This window comes from Artemia franciscana, chromosome 2, assembly GCF_032884065.1.
Source record: "Artemia franciscana chromosome 2, ASM3288406v1, whole genome shotgun sequence".
Lineage (NCBI taxonomy): Eukaryota > Metazoa > Arthropoda > Branchiopoda > Anostraca > Artemiidae > Artemia > Artemia franciscana.
The window spans coordinates 20,213,367-20,234,995 of NC_088864.1; the positions used below are offsets into that span (position 1 = coordinate 20,213,367).

General features: G+C 35.1%; 1 protein-coding gene across 6 annotated transcripts in view; it reads right to left on the minus strand.

Annotated features, from left to right (window-relative positions):
* LOC136038526 (palmitoyltransferase ZDHHC15B-like) overlaps positions 1-21,629 on the minus strand; it is a 44,580-nt gene that overhangs the window by 13,127 nt on the left and 9,824 nt on the right. For 4 of the 6 annotated variants that reach the window (XM_065721640.1, XM_065721633.1, XM_065721679.1 and 1 more), the window contains exons 2-8: positions 19,735-19,919; positions 18,555-18,581; positions 17,207-17,301; positions 15,830-15,950; positions 8,729-8,949; positions 5,413-5,545; positions 2,712-2,838 (exon numbers count right to left, since the gene is read on the minus strand). In XM_065721640.1, coding sequence (XP_065577712.1) covers positions 2,712-2,838; positions 5,413-5,545; positions 8,729-8,949; positions 15,830-15,950; positions 17,207-17,301; positions 18,555-18,581; positions 19,735-19,852 — 842 coding nt within the window. In that variant the 5' untranslated portion in view covers positions 19,853-19,919. The remainder of the gene's footprint in view (positions 1-2,711; positions 2,839-5,412; positions 5,546-8,728; positions 8,950-15,829; positions 15,951-17,206; positions 17,302-18,554; positions 18,582-19,734; positions 19,920-21,629) is intronic. The other 2 variants (XM_065721668.1, XM_065721647.1) reach the window with 1 other exon arrangement.

Sequence of the window (21,629 nt, forward strand, 5' to 3'; positions counted from 1 at the left end):
CAAATGCGTTTTCCACAAAATCAGATTCTTAAAACAATATTTAGAATCAGCAGTGGGACACAGAGGCCAATAAAAAAGATTGAAGAATTCTAGACTATGGAATAGTACAATTTATAAACCTCGACGAACGACTCAACAAAATTCATTATCTAAATCCAAAATCTCTTTCGAGCCAAGTGGTAAAACTCACAATCTAAATTGACAACTCACGAATCTGATTATAAACGAAAAGCGATTTTCATAACCTAGATTGTCAGAGTAAAACCAACAAATCCCTAAATTTTTATTTAAATCCCAAGGACAGTGAAAATTAAACATGATTGTTTAGATTAGTTAAGTGAAAACCTACGCAACCATGTATACCTAACCCATATATATCCTCATATGCAGTTATGCAGTTTTTGGCAATAATGGGCGTCAAATTAAAAAGAAGAAAATGGGTAGAGACCCGCAAAACTAAGGTAAAAGCGTATGACAACAAACAGCTTAAGAAGATGAGTCATTGTCTACGGGGATCAACAGATGACAAATTTAACTAATGAGTTTAGCTTAGTTATTTCCAATATTTATCGTGATAAAAATGTGATGCTTCCCTTAAAACTTCCGATTCTAAGGAACCAAAAGAAAACTCTCAGGAAATCGCGGTTTTCAGGTATGAATAGATTTAAGATTGGCCAAGGGAAAAAATCTTTTACTTAGATGGGAAAAAATCTTTTAGTTAGATGTCCTAGGGCATAAAAATAGCTCTGAAAAATTAAAGAAAATTGTCGAGTCGTATATGGTGGTTAAATTAGGGTAGCCTTTAAAGGGGAGGGGGATACAATGTATATTTGATTTTTTTTTCACCATCACTCTTTACTGTTGTTAAAAACTAGCTTTTAAAATTTAGTTTATAAGTAAAGAACACCCATTGAGCCATTGCAGTTTGAAGTTACTACGTTAAACGCGGCATTTAAAGCGTTTATTATATTCTCTAAACTGCTTTTTGGTTCAGAAAAGAAAACACCTATTGGGTTGTCCGTTGTCACCAACTGATAAATTGGATCAAAATTAGATATGGAAAATTGCTAAGACACAAAAGAGGGGGTAGACTATAAATTTCTTAAATGTAATTCTTAGTGAATAGTTAAAAATAATAAAAACCATTAAGTAAGATTTTTAAGGGAAAACTAGAAAAAAAACCCAACAAAACAGCCAGTTTATCTCTTAAAAAAACGGGACTGAAACCCACAAGTTCTGCTTTTACGGATCATAGCCACGCACGGGCAATTTTATTAAGAAGAAGAAAAAGAAAAGAATATAAATGACTTAGTAAAATATTGACAATCTTACAAACATGTAAGCATATTGGATATGATGGAGAAGCTGCAAAAATAAACTAAGCAAAAAGTAAGCACATTCTTAGCACTAGCGTACAGTGCTAAATTTGCCTATGCTGCCAAAAAGGCAAGTTTAAGAACTTTTTATTTCCCTAAAAAGTATCTAATTCAAGCCGTTTACGAAACCCATATAAAATAAGAGTTCATGTTAAATTTTAGAACATTTTATAACAGTGTATAGTTTCCTATAAAGGGGAAGTCCAAATGCACTACTTATCGATTCCACGGCTGAGAAAACTTAAGAAAAGCACACATTATCTTCTTAGCGCAGTATAGCAAATTATAACTGTATACATCCTTGATAAATGAGTTTCCCTTCCTACTTCGGAAGCGAACAACAAACTTCCGAAACTGCATGCCATTTTCATATCGGGGATACAATTTACATACGTATCTAGCTCGACGTTCAGGTTTACTCACCATAACTTTCAACCAATCAGAATCTGCGGTCAGTTTGCATAATTATTCCTTATTGGCCAAAGGGAGGACACCTAGCAGAGCACACATGAAAACAGGGCTTTACACAAACGACTTCAGTTCACTTGTTTGAGAAAATGAGATATTTCCCTCTGGGTCTACTGTCAAACTTAGAGACTTGTTAACTCCTTCGGGACGAAATATGTTTTAGTAAAGGGCTTGCAGGTAAAAAACTACCAGTTATACTTCTATGTGCTATTCATATAAATGACACCAAATCAACTATAAACTGTTGTTTTTACGGTCATTTTATTTCCTCAAAAACATTCTTCCATAAGATTCAGGCCTTTATGCAACTACGTTACTTTTTTGAATAACATAGGAAGAAGAAAAATAGTCGTAACTGTAATTTACAAGTTGTTTTTCCGCCAGTAGTTGGCAATGGTGTCGCTTTTTAAGTTCACTTCCCTTTTGAAGATGCTCCTTCATTAGTACCTTTTACAGATGCACTTATATCTCGGGAATACACAACAGACAAGACCAGGGCCGTAACCAGGATTTTTATTCGGGAAAGGGGGGAGGGGGACAAAAAAACTTTCAAAAACGCATCGAAAATTTCTTTATATTCATTTTTGTTATTTTTCTTACGAGCCAGACAAACATTTCGGGGGGGGGGTGAGCCCCCCTAATTCCCCTGAATAAAGCCTTGGACAAGACCCAGGGAATAAGAGAAGAAAAAAGTCCCTCGAAATCTTTAGAAAGTTTAGAAAGCTCTCTTGTAAAATTTGAAAAGAAAGCTGAAACTTTTTGAGCATATCGGAGCAAATTTTGAACTTTTCTTTTACATAGCTAAGACGCGGGGAGAAACTACCAGGTAAACAGTAATAAAATTAATACAAGTTTAAGAGTACTGACCTTGTAAATATTGGAAAAAACCATAACTTTATATCATCACCAAATATCTCGGCAACATTATTAAATTTCCCTAAATGAAAACCATCTTTATCTGGTCCCAAACGGAAGACAGGAGGCCGGAATGACTCTAGAATAAAATTAAAATAAAAAAAGGGTGTAAATAACGTCCCAAAAAATATATTCACAGGTGGTTTGAAGGAGATGGATATGATTATATGATTAGGATATAGTTCTACTAATGGTACTGATCGTAAAGGTTATAAATATGCTTGCGCACAAGAAGGATCCTTTCGTCCCCAATTACAATGGTCTGGAGGACATACAGTCAAGTATTTTTCAAAATCTAGGGAATATGGGGAGCAATTTTTTTCGCTTTTTTTCGATAAAAATACTATAGACAATTTTTGAAATCTAGGTGAAAAACCAATAAATATATAGTGGTTGGCCACTTTTGAAGGAATCGGGAAAAACCATAGGTGGTTTCATTAGATTAGACTGATCGTTTATTTGGCAATATTTTCTATACTATTTAATCAAATTCATACAGCCCTAAGAAGCAAAAAAAGAATTTTTTTTTTTTTTTTTTTTTTTTTTTTTTTTTTTACAAACCCTACATTACAGCCTTCAACATCCACTATAATGGCACAATTTTTTATACCCAGAACTTATAACAATAAGACTAGTTTTAATTTGCAATAAATAAAATTTAATTTTTTTTTACAAACCCTACATTACAGCCTTCAACATCCACTATAATGGCACAATTTTTTACACCCAAAACTTACTATAAGACTAGTTTTAATTTACAATACAGGCAAAATGACTTAACAACTGCTCTGGACTATAAGTAATGTTGGTTAATACTCGATATGATACTCATATACGAAATTCAACGTATTTTCAGGGGTCTCTCTCTGAAAAAAAATTAAAAAAATAAAAATAAAAACGAAGTCGCTCAGAGCTCATTATGCAGAAGTGGAATTCAGATACGATCGCACTTATTTCTTCAATTACCAGAAATAGGGTGGCGCCATTTACCAGTAAATAAAAAACAAATTTGAAGAAGATTTAATAGATCAAGATCGAAATTAACAGATTTAACTAATTTTGATCGAGTTATATTTGAGGCCCTTTTAAAAAGTGATCGTTTAAAAAAAGAAAAAAAAGTCGCCCTTTTATCAATAAAGAACAAGTGAGGCCAGTTGTCAATTAGACGGGTTGGGTTGGGGCAGATGGGTGGCATTTGCAGCCAACCGTCAAGATTTTTTGGGTATTTTCATTGAAAAATAACTCCGTATGTTTGCATGTGCGTGTATGAGTAAAAATACATAAAAATGGTTCATAAGAAAGGTCACAGGAGCGCGTATGATAATTATAGAGGCATTAGCCTGGTTTCTCTAGAAAACAAATTACTTAGTAGGAAGATACTTTTTAGGCTTAGAGATGCTGTAGATGAAGTTTTAAGAGAACAACAGTGTGGTATTGTGAAGGGTAGAGGATGCGTCGATAGATTTTCACTCTTATATTAATGATTGACAAGTGCCAGAATCACCAAACGCGTTTGGTCCTCAGTTTTATAGATTATGAGCAAGCGTCCGATCCTGTTGATAGAAGAGCTTTAGCGAAGATCTGATCCATGTATGGTATAGCAGATAAATATATTAAAGCGATTACTGCTATGTATGAGAGTAACATTGTTGCGGTTAATGTAGGAATTGAGGTTAGTAGCTGATTTCGCATTGAGTCTGGAGTTAAGTAGGGTTGTGTTTTACCCCCACTTAACGGATCATTTTGATGGACTTTGTCCTAAGAGGCACAGCAAACGCAATGGAAGAACACGGTTTCAAACGGGGCAGTAAAAGTCTCCTAGCTTTAGATTATGCTAATGATTTAAGTATCCTAGATGAAAATGTTATCAAAATGGATGAACTTTTACAGGTTTTACGAGTTACAGGTACGATGTTAAAATTAGAATAGCCAAAGTCCAGGATGTTTTCTCACAGTTGAAAAAAGTTTGGAAGAACAGGAAGATATGTCTGCACATCAAAGTTAGAATATTGGAAGCTATAGTGATGACAGTGGTCGAGTATGGCTTTGGAGCTTGGGCATTCCGAAAAACGGAGGATTTTCTAGATGGTTTCCAGAAAAATTGCCTACGGATCGTTTTGGGTATCCGACTGACGGACAGTATCTCAAACAGTAAGGTGTACAAAGAAGTGGTCACATCCCACTTTCTAGGTCTGTAATGAGAGAAAGGTTGAGATGGCTATGGCACGTTCTGTAGAGAAAGGCTGACAGATTGCGAAAGATTGTCCTTTTTGGCAAACTGTCTAGGTCTAAACAGAAAGCAGGTTGTCCTTGGCTGGTTTTGGAGAAGCTCATAATGAAAGATTTAAGGGAAGTAAGAACTTCTTAGGAGGGTTTAAAGAGCGAAGCTTTAAATAGATTGGGATGGAGGAGGAGTGTGTATAACTATGTTGGCCTCAGGTAGCTTTGTGCTTTAGTGAGGAGTTCTTTGCCCATTCCTCAAAATCCTAAATTATCTCGAATTTTCAGATACTTCTTTTTCAAAAATCAAATAAAATTTGTTCTTTTTAATATCCCCCTTTACCCTAAAAATTACTTCGTACGTGCCTGATGTTAACTTAAGATAAAGTCCAAAGTTATTCATAGAACTTAGAGGTATCTTGGCAGTACTCACCTAAAGTAGATCGATTGAGAAGAAGTAAATAAATATGGTATGAAAATAGGGACGATACACTAATGAAGAACATTGTAGCAACAAAAAACAAGAATAAGACGTGAAATTTCCCAGGTCCTGCTTCAACTTGATTCTGTAACAGAAAAATAAAGAGGTATAGAAAGGTAAAGAGGTTAGAAAATATTGAGACCACGGTTGAATTCAATTAAAATGAAGTTTCATAAGGTGAACTTTGTAATAGGTGGAACCTTGTAACTCCCCATTCTGTTAATTGATTAACATTAATTCTATAAATTGAATAAGATATTTTAATCTTGATATAAAATAATATCCGTATTCAAATAATGTGGGAATTAAATAATATATGAAAAATGTTCACATAGAGGAAAACGTCTACAAATTTTTCAAGTTCTGCTACAACTTTACTCTATAACAGAAAAGCTGAGAGGCGAGAAAATACTGTTAATTTAATAAAATTAAATTCTGAACTAACTTGATTATAACAACGAAACTAACAAGTAAAACCATATAACTTCCATTCAACGAATTAATTAGATGTACCAAAATCTACGCTCCTTGATATAATTAAATACTGAACCATTCAATATGCCGTAACGTTCATATAAAGTAATGTTTCTAAACATTATCCAATGTTTTTAGACATTACAATTCGCAGTAGAGCATCTTATATAAGTTTATTAAGAAATGAAAGCCGGGGGAGGGCGTCCAATTTCTTACTATAGCCTACAATTAGTAGCCTTAATTCTTTCGAGAAATATCCGAAGTGCCATGTCGCCCAGTGCATATACCAACTTCTGTGCACAGATTAGTAAACAGCAATGCCCAAATCTAAAGACTTGATAAACAGCGTTGCCATCGATTTAAGACAAACTGCTCCAGATTTCTGACGAAAATGGTACCACAATAAATTATTTGGTGCCACCTGAGAAAGAAGGTTACAAATTTGCCTTTTGCGCTCGTGACGCTCAGGGGGAGTATGTTTAGTCTATTTCATTCCCGACTGAGAAGAAAATTAGGATGAAGCCTCAATGAATAAGCCTGAGGTGATTGCAACCCTATAGCCTAAATAAGAATACCCCCTATAAACGTTGTCAGCTTAATATTTAGCAACCTTAAACTGCAAAAACCATTTTTAGAAAATGAGCTCAGTAAAATTTTCTGAAACCGTTCTCAAAGTGGATTGCTACGATTAAGCTATTGGTCTGGTTGATAAGGAGGAAAACAGAGGGGGGCACGGTTGCCCCTTAGGGATAACGTAATAAAGAGTGAATCATTACCTGTAGTAACCAAAAGTTTAAAAATGCATTAAAGAATGCCTGGGAATTAAACGTTTAGCGCTGACTCAGTAATGGTATCTATTATTTCGGTTTATTTTAAAGGTAATAAGCTATTATAAAAAAAATATATTGGAATTTCAAAAGAAAGCTGAAGGCCCAACAAAATGGCATTAGAATGAAAGAAGAGTGTACCATTTGAACACTTGAGAATCACATTTCGGCTTAGGTAATTCCTCATAGAATGATCGATGAGCGGTGTCAAAAATCCTAGGCCACAAAGGTGACCAAGACCACGAATTCTTAGTCCAAAGTAGAAGATACACGGGTCCGCAGAGTGAACTAGCTGCCAGGATGTATAGAAAGACAGAGCTAGGCGTTGACCACAGAGCACAACATACCTCGTTATCAGGTCCACTTCACTCAACTCCACATAACTCGAATCAAACTCATACTCTTGTGAACTTAGGACGACAAGTGCCCTTTGGCACTTTGACACATAGGAGTAATGGCTCATTAAACGTTCTGCGGAAGTTCCTCGGTGAATCTTCCAACCAAAATAGATTAATCTGTCTGGTTGCTTATATGGCTAATTTATTTGGCCAGCTAACTGGTCACCTACTGTCCTGACTCCTTTTCTCATCCAGTTTTTAGAAATTTTCGTTCACAGCCTAGTCTGCTTTGAACGCAGAATCATCTTAAAGCTCTGCATTTGCACAGGAGTGGTTGGTAGAAGGATGAGAGACTGGGGTTACATAACGCTCAGCTGATTTTACATCTTTCTTGTGGTAGGCTAAATGTCTATTAACGTGAAAACTATCAGCTAAAACAAGATCACACACTGTATATCTTTTTTAACACTATAGTCACAGGCAACATGGTGCTTTCCATTGCTGTCTATTTGCAACTTCGCTACACTAAACTTCAGCTTCTTCAAGCTGTGCTTCTACTTTCGGGTGAAAAGCTCCGTTCAAGGAAGCAAGCCAGCAGGCACCAGCCTCAAACCAACATTTTACTAAAATCTAAAAGTGCTTAAAATATTCGATGGTTTCCTGACTCAAAACGACTTCTTGGAAAAATACAGAAAAAAAAATAGATATCCAAAGGCGAGCATTTTCCCACGGGTCCGAAAGCGCTGTCATCGACTTTTACAAAATATTTCTGTTTGCAATTACTTTTGAGTTCAGTGTTTTCTTTTCTGTGTTTGGGACTGAGATAGAGGAACGATCGGACACGTGCCTTCTAAACTTTCATAGTTCTCTCATTCCTAAAGAAATCGGAGCTTATCTTCCATTTCTTTCTTGGTAATGACATGAGAAAGTCGGCAACGGCAAGAAAACCTCCTTTTGACCTAAGAGATATATATCATTGTATATTGGATTATAGTAAGTTGCATTAGTTTTTTTTTTCTTTTTACAAAAATTCGACAATGAAACACACCATCTTGAAATTTTCGAGGAGCTAAAAGCTTTATTGCTTTGATGTACATAAAAAAGAAAAAGACAATTAGTCTCCACAAAAACGAACTAAGTCTTGATTTGGCGCAAAACAGTAATGAGTCATAATTTCATCTAAAGACTAGACAGAGGTAATAAGTAGGCCACTGGCTACGCATCATTTTTTTTCAATCTAATTACTTAGTAAATTATAATTTGAACTATTAAGTATATGGCACTCTAGTTTTAGGATTCAAATGGATAAAGATCCTGAAGAGCCATTGGCGTCAACTCGACATTTCAATAGCTGGATCTTTTTCTTACAGGGGCAACTAACAAATCTGTTGGCCAATTTTACGGCAGCTAGAAACGAGCCCCATATTGCCATACAGAGCATCAATCACCTTCGCTACTACCACAGGTTGCTCTAGCTGTAACTATGGAGTAATTCTCGAATAACTCTCTTCCACCTATTCCACAGGCAAACTAAGTGGACATCCTTGGTCAAAATTATTGTTTATAACAGTAAAGATGAAAAAATAAAATAAAAAATCGGACGGTAAAATAATTTGAAAGGAAACTTACCTTCCAAAAGGCAATAAAAAACGGCAGAGAAGTCAAGGAAACATAAATACAATAGAGGGCAGCGTACCCAAGAAATAAAATGAAAAATTTATAATTGGACCATCCAACACATGTGTTTACCCACGGGCAGTGATGATCCATTTTGAGAACACAGCATTCACAAACGCTACAGTGGTGAGCTCGGTCTGGTTTAATGTGATAGCATTTCTCGCAAAAGCGAACTGAAAGAAAACTAAATTATCTGTTTTGTCTGGTATGGACCATATTCGAACTTTTTAATCATAGTGCGAAGCTCTTTCCCCCATGCAGATGCAAATATAAGGAATAGGTGTGGAGTCAAACGTGAGAGTAGGGTCAACACACCGTGGAGAATGGTTCTGGTAAAGTGCAATTTATTCATCATTGCCGAATACATCCGATTTTATACATTATTGCCGAATTTTCAAGATTTTGTGTTTTTTTGCAAGCAGTCACAGTTGCAAGCAGGCATCTTCTGCCTTGTTTTAAGGGATCCTTAGTAAGGGGCGGTGAGGGGGGTTGTGCGAGATTGTTCTTGTTATTGTTATATGGCTTTTGTTATTGTTCTAAAATTAATCTTTTCATATATTTCTAGTATTTAGCATTTCTATATTGACTGCATTAATATTAAGTTAATCGGACATACTAACTCGCTTTTGAAATGTTTCAGCGAGAGATTATGAAGGCCCAAAATCAAGCCCAAATCAGCAACAAAATAATTCAGGAGCCATTTTAACGACAAACTTGGGGGCAGTGGCAACGATACTCACGTGGTGCCAAGAGATAAGTAAACATGAGAGTATGTTTTACTTATCCAAAAAAAGGAGGCCACTACTACTAATTTCAGTTACCACCCACCCATTGGCTCCCCTGTCCCTCTGGCAAATCAAGGGTGAAGCCAAGATGGCAAGCTTGAGGCTCCACCAAGGAACCACCCAATACTGATAGCTGAAGGTTATTACGTTGATCTCCCACTGCGGAATGAATTGCAGGACTTAAAGTCCAGATGGATGGTTGTTTTATTGAAACGAGATAGATTTTAACGATAATTCTTTGTTAAAATCCCCGACCCTCCTTCCCCAGAAGGCATGAATGTGGAGTCAGACATTTTGATAGATGGTAATTCGTTTGATTCAAATCTCGTAGAACAGGAGGCCTCTCGGACTTAGCCCTTTGAGAAGGAGTCAAAACAGACTCAGAAACAGCATGTACTGGAAACAGGAGGTGTGCTCGAGGGGAACAATGCTTCTGGACGTACTAAACGCAGAGCACACGGAAAGAACTGTCCAAACGACTAGGCTTGAGAACGGGAGGGATTATCCCTAGGATTGTTATCGGTCCTAATAGTTCCAGAATTATGGTGCGAAAGAAAAGAAATTGCAGAGTAAGAAAAAGTCTAAGTCTGAGGGCCAAGAAAAAAAAAAGAAAAAAAAAGCAAGCTTCACGGAGGTTGCAAAACTTATCCATATTAGGGAGGTGAGCAACAGCCACAAAAGGACATTCACCGGTGAATGTCAAAATTAACCAATTTACGGACATTCACCGTAACATATACATAAATACATACATATATACATATATATATATATATATATATATATATATATATATATATATATATATATATATATATATATATATATATATATATATATATATATATCAAAATGCTAAACAAGATGTTGACTTTTTCCATCTAATATTATGCAGAAAAAAAACCTATGACGCAACAAAAGATAATTACAAAACTGAAAGTCGTAAAGATAAGCAAGGAACAAACAAAAATCCGATAACCACTCTAACTGATGACCAATCTTATCAAATGTTTTTAAATGACTTCTTTCAAAGACTTCCTGTTACAATTACAAAGCAAATATAAGTCAATCTGTACAGGCTTCATACCTTTATATTAGTGAAAATTATTTTCAAGTTAATTAAAGTTTTAATTTAAGTTAATTTATATAGAAATAAAAGTAATTACACGAGTAATCGGGAAAATTGTGAGACTCTGGGAAGAACGGAATAGGCTACCCTCCATGCTTGCCTGATCTAATTTAGCTTAGAATGTTAGTTTCAATTTAAATCTGAAAAATGATTCATAATTCTAAAACCGAAATATAAATTATGAAAACTGAAAGTTTCATAATCCTTTAAGTGATTTTTCTTCCTTTTTTACTTTATATGTTGTACCAAGTTAGACAACATTTCAACTAAACTTAAAACTACGCAAATAACGATAAATGGAAAATTAGGGACAACATCAACATAATTTGGGAAATCTAAATTGTTTGGTGTGGATTGGGGGTACCCGTATGAGACGCACTAAAAATACTAGGTAGAGCGTAAAATGATGGTTTACATCATATTTTGGGTTGGCAGAGTTGCCAACCCAAAAAGCTACCTATTATTCATTAGACGTTACGAATCGCTAGAGCAGATTCGATTACTTATCTTTAAATCCAGAACTAATATGCTGCAAGGATATTTTAAAAGAACAGATGGTCAAAATTATTTTCAACACTAAACCGGCCCAAGGCATAGATTCTTGGAAAAGGTGTTTATTCATAGTGTAATATGTTAAGATTTTTCAGTTTGTCTAAAAATTATCACCTTTTCAGGGCTTTCAGAAACCTGAAACATGTTGAACGGTTCATTTTAAACTAGAACACCATTAAATAAAAATATTCCTTATTTTGCACCTTCTTATGCTAAAATGTTTAGATATGAATTATATATAAAGCTGATTATCCTCAAATCATAATGTTTCAATAAAAATTGTGCATCAGTACATAAAAAATCCCCAGTGGCTAAGACTCTGGGAAACATAAAACACTTTTCTCCGGTAATCTTTGAAGAAACTTCAGTATTTGTTCTTCTATTCTATGTGTTCTTGGTATCGTAAGCGGAAAAAGATTCAACTGATAATTATGAATAACTTAAGAAATCTTTTATTTCATTGTTTCGAAATTTTATTGTACTAACAATAAGGTCCAAATTCACTTTTACTTGAATAGTAAATCCATATCCACAACAAACCCCTCAAATATTGCTCCTCCCTAACTAAAATCCCCTTCTGGACTCTCTTTGAACTAAAAACTGCTTTAGCAGCTTTTACTGGTTAGGCAAAGGGTATACTTGAAAACTAAACGAATCACTACAACTTACGATTTTTCAAATAAATTTACTTTGCAGGGCTATCAAACAGTTCGTGGTAACGAACTGTAGTAAGGAGCGACCCGGCTCAATAGTAACCAAAACTCTAAAAAATGGAATTTTGATACCAATAGCTACATCAAAAGAATCGCATTTTAATGCTGGGTTTAAATATATAAGTTTCATCAAGTTTAGTCTTACCCATCAAAAGTTACGAGCCTGAGAAAATTTGCGTTATTTTAGAAAATAGGGGGAAACGCCCCCTAAAAGTCATAGAATCTTAACGAAAATCACACCATCAGATTCAGCGTATCAGAGAACCCTACTGTAGAAGTTTCGAGCTCCTATCTACAAAAATGTGGAATTTCGCATTTTTTGCCAGAAGGCAGATCACGGATGCGTGTTTATTTGTTTTTTTGTTTTTTTGTTTTTTTTTTTTCCCAGGGGTGATCGTATCGACCCAGTTGTCCTAGAATGTTGCAAGAGGGCTCATTCTAACGGAAATGAAAAGTTCTAGTGCCCTTTTTAAGTGACCAAAAAAATTGGAGGGCACCTAGGCCCCCTCCCACGCTAATTATTTTCCCAAAGTCAACGGATCAAAATTCTGAGATAGCCATTTTATTCAGCGTAGTCAAAAAACCTTATAACTATGTCTTTGGGGACGACTTACTCCCCCACAGTCCCCGTGGGAGGGGCAACAAGTTACAAACTTTGACCTGTGCTTACATATAGTAATGGTTATTGGGAAGTATACAGGCGTTTTCAGGAGGATTTTTTTGGTTTGGGGGAGGGGTTGAGAAGAGGGGGATATGCTGGGGGAACTTTCCTTCGAGAATTTGTAATGGGAGAAGAAAATTTCCATGAAGGGAGAGCAGGATTTACTAGCATTATTAAAAAAAAAACAATTAAAAAATAAAAGTGAAAAAGCTTTTTCAGCTGGAAGTAAGGAACAGCAATAAAACTTAAAACAAACAGAAATTATTACCCATATGAGGGGCTCACCTCCTTCTAATACCTCGCTCTTTACGCTAAAGTATTTTCGGTAATTTCAACTACTTATTCTACGGCTTTTGTGATTCAGGGGGTCATTCTTAATGAATTGGGATAAAATTTAAGCTTTCGTGTAAAGAGCGAGGTACTGACGATGGGGCGAATCCCCTCATATATGTAATAAAAACATGAGAATACAAAAGTTCTTTACGTAAGCTAATTTATAAGTTACGTAAATCTTTTACCAATAAAAAGATTCGTAAAAAATTAAAAGTTCTAGTTGCCTTTTTAATTAACCAAAAAATCGGGGGGCAACTAGGCTTCGTCCCCCGCTCTTTTTTTCTCAAAATCATTCGATCAAAATTATGAGAAAGCCATTGAGCCAAAAAAAAAATATGCAAATTTCGTTTTGATTATTCCTCTGCGGAGAGCCAAAATCAAAACATACATTGATTCAAAAACGTTCAGAAATTAAATAAAAAAAACAAGTTTTTTCAACTGAAAGTAAGGAGTGACATCAAAACTTAAAACGCACAGAAATTACTTCGTATATGAAAGAGGCTGCTTCCTCATCAACGCCCCGCTCTTTACGCTAAAGTTTTTTACTGTTTTAGAAAGAAGAATTGAGAGAAAGAGTCAAACTTTAGCGTAAAGAGCGGGGCGTTGATGAGGAAGCAGCCTCTTTCATATACGAAGTAATTTCTGTGCGTTTTAAGTTTTGATGTCACTCCTTACTTTCAGTTGAAAAAACTTGTTTTTTTTATTTAATATAAGTCAAGACCAATTCTATACTTGGCATAAGCTCTATTGTCATCATGAACTAAGTATTAACAAGAAAACATAATTGTTATTGCTTTAAAGTTTGTTAGCCTTTCCCAAATTATCAACGAAACAACATTTTACATCTCTGGTAAACTTACAGGAGCCTACATACAAGTTTATTTCATCACATTTCCAACGACTAAAATGATACTGAGGGTAGTATTGTAATACTAGACAAAGTGAAATTAATTGGTTTTCAAATTGTGTCTGTTTCTTGATAAAAAGCCGTACATTTTCAAACATTTTCAAAAAAAAGTCCCGTATATTTGAAGGCATTGGCTTAATGAATTTTCTTATATTTTTAACCAATAAAATTACGACTTGTAGCTAATTAAATGATTAATTTTAACTATTTAACGTATAGTCTGCCACGTCTTTAGAGCTTTCCCCTTTAACGACTGAAAAGAAAATCTACATTTTCCGAGTCAATTTATAGCTCACCTTTGTCCAATCTTGAGCCAGGGTTAAATGCCACATCTCAAAATAAGTTACTGTGCTCCCCAAACCACCAATGAATACTATATAAAAAAGTACGGGAAACCGAAATTCACTGGCAATAAGAAATGTTTCAGCATCCCTAGCTAATTGCCATTATTTTACGACCTATTTACCAAAAACAAGTCAGATTATTTGGTTACTGCACAATAAGGGGCATTTTGGACCCATCACCCCGTCTGGAATCTTAATATTGCTACGGTAATCACCGCAATTTCAATATATTTTATTTTTTTTTTACTTTTTTCCGACCCCCCCCCCCCCAAAAAAAAAAAAACAACAACAAACGTTTGCATACGAAATGTATTTCCAGGATTGCATTTATTTAAATCATATAAAAAAAAACTCTAAACGAAAACCTCTTCCAACTAGCAGGTCGAAAAAGCTTAATTTATTTATCTGAAATATTATCAAAATATCAGATATAGCAATTGATTTTACTGGCAAAAATACATGGTACATCTAACTCTCTGTTGAACGAAAAAATTCTGTTCTGAAAGGCTGTTCAGGCCTGTGAGTCTTTCAAAGAGCATCATTTCCAATTATTTTAGTAGACTGTGAAAGTGAAAAATTTAAACCAGCAGTGGATTGAAATTTAAAAGCAGAAGGACCAATTACCGAAAAAAAAACTTTAAGTTTATTTAATACGTCAGGCAGGGAAACATACAGGATTTGTTGGAAGAGGCCCTGAAACTTCAGAGGGAGGCGGGCAGTTGAACAAACTACCTTTTGAGTAATACAGAAAATGACATATTATACGGAAAATTTCTGAAAATCACAGACTCAAAAGCTATGAAGACAAGACATACAAGTTTAAAAATGACACATTTTAAATTTAGTAGTTTTTTAGATCAACTGGCTAATTTTCGATGATAATCAAGTCTCAAGAATTTGTCCACAAATTCGACAAATAGTACATTTGTAAAAAATGTTGTGACTTGTAAATAAAACTCTTCTTGTGAAAAACTTCTTGTTCTTTGCTAAAAATTAAAAAAAAAAAAAAAAAATAAGGTTTTGTGCTATTGTAACCAGCTCAAAGTTTGACATAACTAACAACATCATAATACAACAAGAGTAAAAAGGCGGGGTTGCTTGGAAATCCTTTCTGACATGCGCTTAAGGAATGATATGATAGGCTAAAAAAGCGACAACTGACGTCGCAAACTTAAACCATTCCAAACTTAAGCACCGTTTTATCACCTCCCATTAGAGACCTTGTAACAAGGTCTGTTCGATTATAATTACTTTTCAGGCCAGGTCAGAAAAATTCACTACAACTCTTACCTGAAAAAAAGACAGGATAAATTTCTGAAAACGCACCTATTCCTCCCCATTTCTAAACAGAAAGAGTACAGATTTTTTTTTTAGGCCAGAGTAGAAACTATATTAAATTCTAAAAGAGAAGAAACGGCTTTTGAGGATTTAATCAAGGAGATGCAAGAAAAAATAATAGCCAAAGGAAAGAACAAGCTAAAACAAAAAGCAAACGGAAATCACTGAAAAAAACGAACAAAAACATTTCACAAACCAATTAATGAACTAAAAAATATATATAAACGAGTAGCAAAAAAAACAAGACTTCCATTAAAAGCATGACAAAAGAAAAGAAAGATGTCCTCTTACCTCCCATCAGGGACCTTGTAACAACAGGAAGATTCCTAGAAAATTCTTCTAATATTTCTCTTTGTTGTTGCTGAGTCTCTGCATGCTCAAACGCAAAAGCAACGTCTGTTGGAGGTCTAAACTAAAAAGAGCGGAACTTTAATTATTATGGTTAATAGAAAACATTACTTAACACATACACAGGAACTTTTCAGGACTTCATCAGTTTTTAAGAGATGCACCAAAGAAATAAACCTAACTAGCTCTACAAAACCCACTAATTTACCCCTTCGCTAAACTTTTATGTCACTCGAGATATCAAAGATTGTAATCACGACGTTCCTCCTGGACAATATGTTTATTTGTCTTTTCGGTTACGGAACTCTTTAAGTATTTCAGAATAAACATATGCAGAGAAATGTATTGGAGAAAGGAGGGTGTCATAGCCCCAGAAGATAGACCAATTATATGGAAAAAGCAGAGAAAATTACAAAATCTTGATATATCGGTTAAGTGCGTGCTCGAAAGTCCCCCTTCTTCTCGCTTGCTTCTTTTAGAACTATGTTAAATTATAAATATTTATTTCTGGGCCTAAACGATTTTACCGTTTTTATTCTTGAAAAGTAGTAGAATAATTAGCAGAAAAATAACCAGTAAAAAACAGCTTTATTGATAAATATGACGTGTTTAATTTGCTCTACGAATTGAGATTACGGACTACTATCAGCAATCAAAAAATGGGAGCAATAGTAAAGGAATTATCAAACAGATACCATTTAATAAAGTAATACTCGAATTATGGTTTTCCAGTTTAATCGAAAAATCTAAATATAAATTAAAAAGTAAATCAATACGAAAACTTTCATTTGAGCCGATTAGGGCTTAAATCATTTGAAGCAATTTCTTATCGATCATGGAGTTGCAATTATTTCCACATATGTTTATGCAGTACACACATAACAGGCATACCTCAAGCATGTCTATTTAATATGATACTAACTACAAAATTAAACATTTAAATAATATAATATAAAGATTTCAAGCATGGAACATGGTTTCCAACATGAAAATGCGGATATGCGCAACTGCTGTTACTTTTATGTCTTAAAGTTTGAATTTTGCTTGCTTGACACTTTTGCATAGCAATAGATGGCAACTGCACCAACACTAGTCCCGTCATTTGAGGACATCTGAGGTATACACCGTTTGACACAATTTCTTATCAATCATGCGTGTTCACTTAAAAAAAAAAAAACACTAGTATACTTCTTTTCTTCAGTTCTAAAAATATCAGTTACTATTTTCTGCTTGGGACTCGATGATATACTCGACTGAAGACAGATAATATGAGTAGTAAACAATATATAGAAAATATATGTATATGTTTATATAATTTACCTCATGAGGAACCCTTGCAACTGGTGTGAAAACGGTCTGCCAGTATGACCAGGAAAACATTATAAAGAATAAATGGTAGAACACCAGGTACAGCACTGAAAATATAGGAGGATCACAGAACATAATAAACTCAGGAAAATTAGACTTCTGGCAAATATACAACACCCCTTATAGGAAATACAAATTAATAGAACTGGCAATAATGCATTATTGAGTTCAACAAGAACTCTCAAAACAAGTCTTATTAAGCTTTCAATTTCATTAAGCTTTCAAACCACGAATAAATGAAATACAGATTAGACCAAGACTCATTGAGATATGCTAGTTTAGTGAGAAACAGAAAGAGAAAGAGAGATAGAGAGAGAGAGAGAGGGGGGGAGGGAGGGAGGGAGAAGGAGAGAGAGAGAGAGGGGGGGGAGGGAGGGAGAGAGAGAGAGAGAGAGAGAGAGAGAGAGAGAGAGAGAGAGAGAGAGAGAGAGAGAGAGAGAGAGAGAAGCCGTAGCCACAAAGATATTTTAAAAATTAGAATTATTCCAGTATCTTCCAAAACATGAACACTAAATTAAATTTAAAACAGAACGACTGAACGAAAACTTTAAGACTCTAATAGGTAAATTTGGACACGGTAAGAAAGCAGAATCACTGAAAGGTAAATGTTTACAATTTTTAAAGGGATTTTTGAGTGATAATTTTTCAGTGAGGAATTGAAACGAAGAAACTTCTATTTTTACAATCAAAACTACCTTAACACTTTAAAGATTTACTTCATTTCCTTCAAGCCTATTCTAACTTGTAAAAAAAACTTGCAACTAATTCTAAGACGTTCTAAAATAAATTGTATTATCTATTATAGTATGACATAAAATATATAATATAGTGGAATATATTAAAATCATAGAACAACAACAGGCAAAACAATGGAAAATTAGTCTAAGGAAATAAAAATTTTCGAAATCTTAAATGAATTAGGACAGCTAGGGGCTGTCCTCAGCAAATCACACATAAAATAAAACAAGACTTACAATACAATCATTAAAAACAAAACAAAAAATGCAAATTTTACTTTTTTAAATTTAGTATTTAGTGATTACCTTTTATTGTAAGTATTATTTGATTTTTATATGGTTTATCGAGGGCAGCCCTTGGATTTAGGGTGAAAATATTCATTTAAAATTTAAAAAATTTTCATTGCCTGTTGTTCTTTTTATGACGGTAAGGCAGCGTGGTCCTTGTTGTTATTTATCAGAGTAAAAAAAATATATAATATAAGTAAAATATGAAATGCAATATAATATATTTTGTTCAGATACCCTGATATTTAATATAAAAGAAACAAAAATAGACTTACTTTTCTGTGCAGGACTTCCAACAGAAACTGAAAAACAGAACGAAAATATAGTATGTGTGAGTGATGGATATCAATTAAAATACTGGAACAAAGCCAAATAGCAGATCTAATCATATTTGATATACACGAATTATCAAGAGAAGGTCACTTCTTTAAGAATTTTAGTTTTTTCAATGATGAAGCAAAATTTTTTGGGGGAAATTTTGATAGTCTTGATAGCCTTTACAAATCTAGTCTAGAGAAATACTTTTATTTGGCTATCTGGCTATTTGGCTAAGAAAAGTCAAAGTAACTGAAAAAAAGGAACAAAATTTTTAACTTTACCAGAAAAGGAAAAATAACCATAAACAAGTAGTAAAACCACAAGGTTTAAAAAGTGATAAATTTGGATTCATGAAGAAAGTCAAAATACTGGAAAAATAAAACAGAGCAAAAAAAGTAAATAGGGCTAAATACATTAAAAAAAGAGAATACGTGAATAAAAAGCAGTCAAAATTAAAAGAGATAAGGAACTCACAAAAACCGTCAATATAAAAGATAAGAGACAAAACAAGAAAGTATCCATTTTGAGTTCAGTAGATTTGACCCTTACAATGTTGGGAATGAAAGGATGAATAAGGCACTAGTAGTAACTACACACTACTGCAAACTTTAAACACACAACAGTATTCATTTGAAAAACTTTGCATATTCACAGAGGTTACCAAATCTCAGATTATTCGGACGTGAATCCAATTTATCTTTTACATAAAATTGACTTTTAGGAATTATAGAAACTGCTTGCCAAAGGCATTTTTTGGCTGAACTTAATTTTGAAATGACTCTAAAGATAGATCACTTGAAACTACATATTTATTTTGCAGATGCATTCATTCATCTCTTTCTGAGGAGCTTCCTTACCTTGTGCCACTTTTTGTCAACACAGCAAAACAAGACAATACAAAAAAAAAGAAAAATAAAGTTTTTTCAGTATTTCATATTCATTGAATTTCCTTAACAATGGTTTTGTCCTGTCAAAGCCATCTATTCATTGCTTCCATCCAAGATAAATTCAAAACCTTGTAGTTGAATTGGGTAAAGGGCCAGTGACATGTAGAATGATTAATGTGTTTGTTGCTACATAACATGTTATAAGCAAATCAAATAATAAATGTAGACTACAATAAAAAAAGGTACTTACGAAGACATAATTGGATCACATAAGCATAATAAGACCAAACGGCAACTGCCACAATAAACAATACTGGAATCCATTTAAACACATTGAGACTTTTTGAAAGACATTGCTTAGCTCCCATGGTTCTTGCAACTATATATACATCTCTAAATATGTGGCGTTGATCCTTTAAATGACAATATGAATGTCTACAAAAAAAACACACAAAACATTTTACTTCCAAAATAAAATTTATTAATTGGATAATCAGCAGAGCCAACACAATTTCTAAAAGGAAACAGAATAATACAAATATATAGCTAGAAATTTTGCATATTGCCAAAAACATGGAAATTGCCATAGATAAGTGAATAGAACTCTAAGAAAGGTTTTTAGCTTAAATTTTCTTGTGAAAGTGTTTTAAAGTCTTTTCCTATGCTCTTTCAAAATTTTAAGGATTTAGAAGGTTGCAAAAAGGATTCGTTTCAACTTTAGTATTTTATATATACACACACACACACACACACACACACACACACAAACACACACAACACACACACACACACACACACACACACACACACACACACACACACACACACACACACACACACACCACACACACACACACACACACACACACACACACACACACACACACACACACACACACCACACACACACACACACACACACACACACACACACACACACACACACACACACACACACACACACACACACACACACACACACACACACACACACACACACACACACACACACACACACACACACACACACACACACACACACACACACACACACACACACACACACACACACACACACACACACACACACACACACACACACACACACACACACACACACACACACACACACACACACACACACACACACACACACACACACACACACACACACACACACACACACACACACACACACACACACACACACACACACACACACACACACACACACACACACACACACACACACACACACACACACACACACACACACACACACACACACACACACACACACACACCACACACACACACACACACACACACACACACACACACACACACACACACACACACACACACACACACACACACACACACACACACACACACACACACACACACACACACACACACACACACACACACACACACACACACACACACACACACACACACACACACACACACACACACACACACACACACACACACACACACACACACACACACACACACACACACACACACACACACACACACACACACACACACACACACACACACACACACACACACACACACACACACACACACACACACACACACACACACACACACACACACACACACACACACACACACACACACACACACACACACACACACACACACACACACACACACACACACACACACACACACACACACACACACACACACACACACACACACACACACACACACACACACACACACACACACACACACACACACACACACACACACACACACACACACACACACACACACACACACACACACACACACACACACACACACACACACACACACACACACACACACACACACACACACACACACACACACACACACACACACACACACACACACACACACACACACACACACACACACACACACACACACACACACACACACACACACACACACACACACACACACACACACACACACACACACACACACACACACACACACACACACACACACACACACACACACACACACACACACACACACACACACACACACACACACACACACACACACACACACACACACACACACACACACACACACACACACACACACACACAC